We start from the raw sequence: 10,172 nt of genomic DNA on the forward strand, positions 1-10,172 counted from the left end.
GGTCTCAATTTCTTCTTTTTCTTTTTTGTTTTTGAAAATCATACAAATGATTTCAACTTTTCTATAGGTTTGAATTTTTCAAAATAATAAGTTGTGGGGGAATGACACAAGTAATACATATTAATTGTGAAAACCTTGGCTATATAATTGAAAGTGAAGAGTCCCCATTTACTTCCTAGTACTGCTGCCCTCCCCAGAGACAACCATAGTTAACAGTCTGTTGTGAATCTTTCCAGATTAATTTCATTGACAAACACACATATGTGTATAATTGAGTCTTTATTTTTTACATAAACTGGGATTATGCTACATTAATGTAACATGGTGCCTTTTTTAAAAGATTTTATTTTTTAGAGCAGTTTTAGGTTCACAGCAAAATTGAGAGGAAGATAGAGAGATTTCCCATGTACCCCTTCCCCACACGTGCATCGCCTCCCCCATTACCCACAGCCCCCACCAGAGGGGTGCATTTGTTACCAAGGATGAAGCTATATTGCCACATCAGAATCACCCAAAGTTCATAGTTTACCTTAGGGTTCACTCTTTTTTTTAAAAAATAAATTTATTTATTTATTTATTTTTGGCTGCCTTGGGTCTTTGTTGCTGCGCATAGGCTTTCTCTAGTTGCGGCGAGTGGGGGCTACTCTTCATTGCGGTGCGTGGGCTTCTCATTGCGGTGGCTTCTCTTGTTGTGGAGCACGGGCTCTACGCGCGTGGGCTTCAGTAGTTGTGGCTCGCGGGCTCTAGAGCGCAGGCTCAGTAGTTGTGGCGCACAGGCTTAGTTGCTCCGTGGCATGTGGCATCTTCCCGGACCAGGGCTCGAACCCGTGTCCCCTGCATTGACAGGCGGATTCTTAACCACTGCGCCACCAGGGAAGCCCCAGGGTTCACTCTTGCTGTTGTAATTCTATGGGTTTGGACAAATGTATAATGACATATATCCATCATTATGGTGGCAAACAGTATTTTCACTGTCCTAAAAATACTCTGGGCTCTGCCTATTCATTCCTCTCCCCAACCCCAACCCCTGGCAACCACTAATCTTTTTATTGTCTCCATAGTTTTGCCAATGGCTTGTTTTTGTTGTTTTAATTTAACAATATATCCTGGACAACTTCCCTGTCACTAAATATAGGTGCACATCATTGTTTATCAGTAGCTCCATAGTATTCTGTAGTACGAATGTACCATGGTTTATTTAACCATTCTCCTAGTGATGAACGTTTATGTTGTTTCTAATTTATGTTTTTCTGCAGAACCCAGCTCTCCCAGCACTGAACTGTTCTGTTGAAAATGCCCATCCGACTGTTTCTTACTACGCTCGTCCTCAAGTGGCATCCTATAATACCTACTACCATAGCCCTCCTCATCTGCCACCTTATTCTGCTTATGACTTTCAGGTATGTTTTGAGAGAAAAAGAACTCTCCATTACCCTTGCTCTCACTCATGCTGTCTCGTTCTCTCCCTAATTATGGACCCTTCCTAATATATATGACGTAGCCAGGCTCTCTATCCCTGAGGGCCTTTAGCAGCCTGTGGGTACCAGTGACTAGCTTAAGGACTGCATAGGCAGGCAATGATGGGAGAGATGGGGAGTGTGGGAAAGACACAAGAGGAGAAGAAACAGAATGAGGGAAGAAAAGGGGAGAGGAGATAGGATCCAGGTGTCCCAAGTTGCCTTGACCTACACTGAGGTACTCATGAGTATGTCACCACGGACCCCTGTCCAACAATGACCTTTTCCATTTCTCTGCCACTGGGAGAGGCCTGCCTCCTTAGCACAAGGGCATTCTGAGCCACACACGGGTTTGAATCAAATCTGTAATGAGGAAGAAGTCCCTTCTTTTTCTCCAGACTTCCTAAGTGGGACTCTACAGAGAAAATATTTTTTATAACACCCTCCTCCCCTTCTTTTGCCTTGTTATCACGTGGGTCAGAAATAAGTGTTACCAAATTTGCCCTTTACCGTTTTCCTTTTGAGCTAAGACTAAGCACAGAAGAACAGAACCCAAAAGGCACTTAATTAAAAGGAATTCATTGTATGCAGAGCACTGAACTAGACACTTCAGGAAAACAAACGAAACAGTCTTTTAGGCATTTACAGTGACCCTAAACCCTGGACCACAGAAGGATGGGATTACACTCAAATCTGGTTAATTCAAAATTTGGGGACCAAGGAAATGCCTTTGAAAGGAGGGAAGCTCATAATGAATTTACTTCTATTGACCAAGAGCCCTGAATGCTCCAAGGGGACATAAAAGCATGACTGTTTGGGGGTGGTCCCAATTAACCAGCCAGTTTAGAAAAACAGAGCCCTTGGGCAACCTAATTTCCACTTCAGATTAACAAAATAATTGAAACTGAAAAACCCCCTATTTAGTTGAATAAAGTGTACTTTGGTTTGGTTTACATACTGTACAGGGAGGTCTGGGACTTTATATGGCAATAGGAATACGTATCTATAGTGTGAAGATGGATTTGTTTGCTGTCATAAAATATAGCACCAGCACAAGGAGGCATCCATTAAAGCTTGGGAAAAGATGTTAGAACTTGTTTTAAAGCCTACTGTATTCACAGGTAGACAACTCAGGGAACTTGTTCCCCAAATAGGCAATATAGACCGGAAAACACAAATAAGTTCTAAAAGGGCATAGGTAATTGCAGTAGTGACAGAGGCAAAGGAATCCTTTAAAGGAATGCAGGGATGTTGAACCTAGCACAGGAGGGTCACCATTCTTTGGGGACGCCCATAATAAAAACTCATCCTGGGACAGAGGGGCCATGCATGGCTCCCAAGAGGCTGCTTCCATTTTTTTATATCGAAGTAAATTATATTGACTATATTGATTTTAGGACTTTTCACTTTATAACGAACCCCTGAAGTAGTAACAATAACCTCCTTGGTGATGGCTGCTGCAAGCTCTGAGACAGGAAGCCCCTGTTTAGGGGATGGAGCCATCTCTCTGTCCATCATTCCTCATTCAAACACTACCCCAGGCATGAAAACAAGATTACCAATGCTAGTGGTGGCCCAGGCTGTTGGTTTCAGTTCAGTCAATGTTGACTCTGGGTTCCCATGTGCCAGGAACTGTGCCAGGAGCTATGGATGTAGAGATTGAATGAGACATAGGCCCTGCATTAAGAGACCAGTCTAGGGACCTGAAGGGGACTGGTTAGGGGACAGCAGTGGGGACAAAACAGTAAGTAGACTATTACCCAGAGTGCTATGGAAACCCAGACACAGGGTACCTAACTCAGAGAAGGGATCCAAATCTAGCCACCTAACCCAACCCTACACCGTGGGCTCAAAGCAGCCACTTCAGGGATTTGTGGAAGCCTCTGCTTTTTAATGACAGCTCCTATTCAATGAGCACTTACTATGTACCAAGCACTGTGCTAAGTGCTTTACAGATATCATCTCATTTTTGTCGTTTGAGGGAAATAACTCTTGTCATTGCCATTTTTAAGTTGAGATGACTGAGTCATGGAGGAAGTAAGTAACCTCTCCACAGTCACAGAGATGGTAAGTGGAGGACAAGAATATGTATCCAGGTCTGTCTGATGCCAGAGATTGGCTTGAGGGATTCTTTGGAGAAGCTATAAGTCTGAGTATAGCACTGATCTTTTCCCCAGTTAATTTTAGGATATTTACGCATTCTACTGGTTTAAATTATGGGCTTCCTAATCATGACTCAGAAAGGGTGTCTTTACTCTCTCTCTCTTTTTTCCATTTGGCTGTGCCAAATGGAATGCGGCTTGTGGAATCTTAGTTCCCTGACCAGGGATTGAACCCGTACCCTTGGCAGTGAAAGCGCGGAGTCCTAACCACTGGACCGCCAGGGAATTCCCTTTACTTTCTCTTATTATGCTATTAAATTGCTCCCCACTCCAAGGACTTCTGGGACACTTCTTATACCTCTCCTGGTTCTTTCTGTAGGTTCAAGCCGTCTTTTGTATTTCGTTTTTGGAGATTTTATAAATTTATGGGTTTTAAGGTGTATGTTTTTAAGTGATTTGTTTCCTTCTAGAACTTACAAAGTATTTCACTTTAGTATTTGAGTGGAGCTTTCTTTTGTTCACCAAGTTCCATTCCCTTATTGTTTCATAGGAGGAAATACCAGTCTTTCCCCAAGAAAGCCAAGAGGATGAAGGAACATCTGTTATGTTCCCAGATAAATAGAAAGTAGTCAGCAAAACGCACACCATCTCTGACAATAAAACCACCAGAAGCACAGACCTACCCAAAAAATAAAAAGCCAGAGCTCCCTTAGTCTCATCTCAGATTGTAAAAGGGCCCAAATCATAGCAGGAAAACTGACCTTTCTAGACTTTCTCCTGAATGACTTCCCCATTCTGGTCATTTCCAAATAGGACTATTTATGTCACTTTGCCTTTGAAGACTTCTCTTTCCTTTTTATCCCAAGGCTGACAGAAGGAAGAGGAGATTTATAGGGTTTTGTTTTCACCCCTCAAAGTCATGCTCTTATTGGGTAGCTGTCCAGTCAGGAAGCTTGGGAAACGTTTCTTGTGGTCAGACGGGAGCGAGGACGTGGGTCTGGTCAGCGGCCCTGAGGATGTTGTGACTCTTGCAAATGTTGGACTCCAAGGCGTCCAAGCTTAGAAGTCAAGACTGCTGGTGCCTCCTTGCTCACCTCCCCAGCGCTCACTTCTCTTGCCCCTTGCACTCATTTCCCCATGGCCAAGCAGTCCATATCCTGTAGGGTATAAAGCATCCGTTTCTACTTCTGGGAAATTCAACCCAGAGTAGCTTTGGGGTAAATCCCTTAAGGCTTCCAGCCATACTCCCCAGTCTGGCCTACTGGGCCAGACCCGCTATTTCACTCTAGCCATTTGGTGAATCGCCAAGTTTAGCTTAAAACAAAAGCCTCTGCAAAATGCGAGCACCTCTGTTTATGCTCTTTATTAAATCACATGAAGGTACTCTAGGTTTCGTCGTAGCCACTGAACAGGACCCATTATAAATCGGGCCCCTTGAATGAGAGAGTCGCGCTAGTCCGGGGGGAGGCGGTAGATGGCGTAGGTTGCTGAGAGCCTTAGGAGGCCGCCGCTGCTGCCGCCACTCAACTTTTTATTTCCCCTCTCCTGCTGAGGTTCTCCTTGCCTCTCCTCCTTTCTCTTGTTTCTGATCCCTCCCTTTTTCTTCCTCTTCCTTTTCTCTGCTCTTCTCTCCGTCTCCCCTGGCTTTGCTTTCTGGGTCAGAAGCAGAGGGGGAATGCAAAGAACCAAGAGACCCTGGATTTCACCCTTGGGACACAGCATCTTTTGCTGGTACCCTTTATCACCCGGCCAGTTCCGGGGCTCTTTTTGGAGTCACTGCCTCCCAGTGCTTCCGAAGAGAGAAGCACACGTGACAGAAACGCACAAGGGTCTTGCGGACTGTGGGTCTGCATGGGGCAGGGAGGGGCAGGCTAAGGCGGGAGAGAGAGCCCGCTCCCTCCTCTGTAGCTCCACCGCCCTAGGCCACCCCAGCCTCTAAGCAGCAGCTCGGGAAGCTCTAGCTGACCAGCCCAGCAGTAGGCTATTTAGATGCTTTTCATGCTTTTCATGCTTTGTGGTGCGAAAGGATTCAAAGCTCTGTTCTTCTGAGCTGCCTGTCCCTAGTCAAGTCGACTCTTAGGCAGGAACCAAAATGCGCCGGGCCAGCTCTCCAGCTGCAACAAAGCCAGATCTTTCCCAAGGTGCCTGCCTGTTGCTAGGAAACTATGCACTGGTACGGTGGGCGACCCCCCCCCCCCCCCCGCCCGCAACAAATCCCAAGGGTGTGTGTGGACTGCAGCCAGTTAGCTCCCTAGCTCTGCCAGGAGCCCTTTGAGTTTATCCCTAAGACTCCCAGCATCCTCAAAGGGAAGTGAGAAGCATCCCACCCCCTTCCCCCTTAATACTTTCCCAAACATGAAACTGAGAAGTGAAAACCCAAGGCCGTTGTACCACCCCCTCTTATTATCAAAGTGTACAACTGCCACCCACGGCAGCTGCTACCCACGGCAGCCTTTTACTGCCTCTCAGGACGGAACGGCCTTTAGCTCCACCTTCAGAAACTTGCCCCTCCCTTCTGTGGCTGGGCCACAGAGAACTGGCCTCCTGGCTCTCACTATCCTGGAACGGGATTTAGAAGGGCAGAGTGGCACATCCCCGGCCACAGAGATCTTGTCCCTGGTGGGTTTTTGCTCTCCTCTCTGGTTTAAGAGGACAGCGTTCTTAGTTGAGGAAAGCAACAGAAGGGGAGGGAGAGAGAGGAGAGAGTTGTGCAGGGCGGAGTGGAAAACTAGGAAATCACGATTCCAGTGTCTTAGAAAGCATATCTCCTCCTGGAGGGAGGAGAAATTTTGAGATTTTTGGAAGGAATCTGGCTTGTCTCGAGTCCACTGCCTCAAGTTCTTTTGTCTTTAAAGGCTTTCTATGACCCTGTCATTCCTTCTCTCAGATCGAAAGGATGGATGTGATGGGGAAGGAGGGGATGTTGGCCGCTACGGCCTCTTCTCAGTCCTGACATTATGTGGTGGGAGATGGAGATTTCAGTGTCTCAAGCAAGACCTAGAAAGCAGGACAACGCTTTCTAAGGAGTGCAGAGGTCAGGACTGGTGCTAAGGAGAATCAGCCAACTGGTCTCGGGCTCCAGATACCTCATGGCAAGGCTGACTCTAGATTGCTCTAGGCCTGAAAATGACGTGATCTACTTAGACTCCGGCCAGCTGAACAAAGAAAAGGCATTGACCTCCCCAGACAGCACTTGAACTCTTGAGAAATTTTTTGATTTAAGTGGGTCTTTTTTTTTTTAATATAGCAGTTCCTCCTAGAGCTAAGGCACAACAGAAAATTGCAGTTCTGCAGCCCCGTTCGTTGGCTTACGTTTCCTCTTCCTGAGAGCCTAAAACTGGCCTCCTGCCTCTTGCCATCCCTATAGACCCCTCCAGCCTTCAGGCCTCAGCCATGCTCCACCACTGGAGCAAGGCAACAGTACCCACAAGATGTGACCGTAGTCTTTGAAAATAGATTTTATTTAAAAAAAAATCATACCAAGTTCATCTTCTATGCTCCTGAAGTTAGAGTACCTCCTACTTGCCAAGCACTGTTCTGAGTTCTGGGGGAGAGAGCAGTGAACAAAACAGGCCAACTCTCCTTGAGCAGGAAAATCATTAGGGTCAAGGGTATATACATGGGCCAGGGAAAGAGAAGTGGCAGATGACTCCTAACACTCCAGTTCACTGGGTATTTTTTTTTAACCCATATCTCGCTCCCTTCCCAAAGACTACAAAAGTTAGACAGCACGAAGTAAGAGTCCTCAGTGTCCTTGCAACCTGGTAGATCGCTCCTCACTCTTACCTTTGTGATTCTTACCTCCACGCCTTTGTTCCTCTTTGCCCTCCGACATACCCTGCACTTTGGGGTGGTGGGCCACAGTTAAGATGAAATAGAAATTGTTGGACTTCAAGTTAGAAGACCCCAGATCCAAGAAAGCCATTTAACCTCTCTGACCTTAGTTTTTTGGTTTTGTTTTGTTTTGGTCTGTGAGATGGGCTCTGTGATGATATATTTTTGTAGCAAAGACTTTCCCAGGTATTAATGGCTTAACCTCAAATATTCTTAAGGCCCAAACTACCTTTTTGAAGACTAGTTGGGATGCTGTTGCCATGGCTCAGGGGGTAGTTGTTGGAGGCTTGAGTTATAAACGTGGTAAAGGGAGTGATGGATTCCAGAGACGACACAGAAGTAGGAGCAACAGGGTTCGGTAACTGACTGAATGAGGGGTCCAAAGGGAGGGGTGGGGGAGGATTCCAAGGCCTCTCTGCGTGAGCTCTGCAGCCTGAGTGACTGAGAGAAGGTGGGACCAGCTCAGTTTCATGCCCCTCATTAACCCTGCGAGGTTTAGGAACTCTTGGTTGTTCCAAACAGAAACACACTGGGTCCGCATTCATTTTAAAATAATGACTGACATTGGAGAAATGCAACCTCACTGCCTAAACTGATGTTGTTCTATTTTGATTACACAGCATTCCAGTGTCTTTCCATCCTCCCCACCCTCTGGACTTTCTGATGAGCCCCAGTCTGCCTCTCCTTCGCCCAGCTACATGTGGTCCTCGAGTGCTCCACCCCGATACTCTCCACCCTACTATCCGCCTTTTGAAAAGCCACCCCCTTACAGCCCCTAAAGAGGAATGTCTGCTGGCTATTGAGATTATTGTGGCTTTTATATTTCTGCTTTAGTGGAAGTGTGTAGGGTGCAAACTTTAAAGTGTGATTCTTATGCATAAAGTTTTGCAATGGCCTGCCAGGCTAAGGAAAGATAGGGAAGAAGCTTGTTATCAGTGCAGAGCAGGGGTGGCTAGACTGAGCCCAGCACTTCCAAGAAGGGCAGCGCAAGGCTGGAGAGCCATCCCAGCAAGCAGCTTGTCTTGTTTGGACCTGCATTACCCTATGGCCCCGCCTCTGTGTGCAGCAGAAGTGTGGTTGCCATCTGCTTCACTTTGTGTAAATGGAGTGTTGTCCTCCGGCCGTTGGCAGATCGCCACCCTAGCACCTTGGTTGAAGCGCCTGGCTTATAGGCCCTGTCTTTCCCTACCACTAAAGTCAGTCCCTAAGGAAAATTTCCCAGATGATGGGGCTACACGGTAGTTCCAATGCAGAGAGTTCTAAGATTTTGTTTGCTTGTGTCTGGATGCTGAAAAAAGCTGCCCATGTCTCTTACTCCTTTCTTCTCTGTATTGTAAAAATGGCTATTGTGATCATTCAGCTCAGCTTTTGTGATTGGTACCTCCCCAAGGGAAAAGTGCAATAGTCCTTTGAGTAGTGGGGAACAGGATTGATTGTTCAAGAAGCACTGAAATACACAGAACATGTGAGATGTTTTAAGTGGATCTCAGTTATACATCGGGTAACTTAGGAGACAGCGGTTCTACTACATGTTGCATTTGCTGCAGGAGATACAAATCTTACGGTTAAAATTGAGTTCAAAAATGCTAGATTAGGTTCTTGGGTCGTGTTATGATTGTTACTAATCTTTGTGACTGTTTATCTTCAAATATTGTGCTTCAATCCCAGCAAACCGCACGTATCCTGCACCCCACCCCAAAAGAATCATCTGTATTTTAATGCCACTGCTCTTATTGGTCCTTTTTTCTGTTGAGACCAATCATGACAGTGTTCAAGGTTATGAAAGTGTTACAATGCCGCTTTGTCTGCAATACCTCAAATGTAGCCAACTTGACAAATTCTTAAGTGTTATCGTAGATTTAAAATCCATCTGGCACATTGTGGTAGGTATTTGTACAGTTCTTTTAATTATACATAGCTTTAAACCTCAATCTGATGAATTTAACTCTTCGGCACCATGCCTTCATTTCAGAATGAACACTTTCATTGTGATCTTATGTTAACCTGAGAATCGATTGATTTAAAGGAAGATTGATAATCCTATACTTGTACAACATAAAAATACAGGGCTACAGGAGGGTACCTAATTAGACAGTTCTGCAAACACAGAACACATACAGGAAAAATTTCCAGCCAATTTCGCTACCTCCCAACTTCATGGATTAGAGGTAGCAGGCAAATGCTGGTGCTCCCATCTACCTTGTAGACACCCAGCCATCAAGAGTTACCAAGGTACAACCAGTGTGCTCATTGTTCACAGTAAATGTTTGCAAAACATTCAGTTTAACTTTCGGCATCATGACTGATGTCTCATCTGGATTTCAAATCTGAACAACTATAATCCTTTTGTGTTATATAAAGTTACTATTATTTTCTACAGTTCTGAGCATATTAAAATTCTATTGGATTTCAAAAAGGGACTAATAACCAATTGACTTACTATACAAATATCAACTTGTAATACTCAATGAAATTTCTTGCTGTTTACACTTTACATTTTGCTTTAGTGAACGTGTATGGGTATTTAATTTTTTTAAAGGCACCATTACATAGTATATCCTACATTTATCACATTTCTTAAAGTGTCAAGATTCTATGACTCATTTCTATGTATTTTTCTTACTTTACAAAGTAACTTGAAACAGTATAGATTTTGTAACACTTAATTTGAGCAGCTTCTTTTTTTATCACATTGAACTATAAAAAGTGCATGTTACCTTAGAAAAGTTAATATTTGCTGCTTTACTCTTTTGCAAAAACATTTGCTGTAATGAAGGAA

General features: G+C 44.8%; 1 protein-coding gene across 2 annotated transcripts in view; it reads left to right on the top strand.

Annotated features, from left to right (window-relative positions):
- Window positions 1-10,023, top strand: part of TMEM255A (transmembrane protein 255A) — a 46,848-nt gene extending 36,825 nt beyond the window's left edge. For both annotated transcript variants that reach the window (XM_060137680.1, XM_060137679.1), the window contains 2 exons: window positions 1,257-1,400; window positions 8,014-10,023. In XM_060137680.1, the coding sequence (XP_059993663.1) occupies window positions 1,257-1,400; window positions 8,014-8,172 (303 nt within the window). In that variant the 3' untranslated portion in view covers window positions 8,173-10,023. The remainder of the gene's footprint in view (window positions 1-1,256; window positions 1,401-8,013) is intronic.
- The last annotated feature ends 149 nt before the right edge of the window (window positions 10,024-10,172 follow it).

Source organism: Lagenorhynchus albirostris, chromosome X (assembly GCF_949774975.1).
Source record: "Lagenorhynchus albirostris chromosome X, mLagAlb1.1, whole genome shotgun sequence".
Taxonomy (NCBI): domain Eukaryota; kingdom Metazoa; phylum Chordata; class Mammalia; order Artiodactyla; family Delphinidae; genus Lagenorhynchus; species Lagenorhynchus albirostris.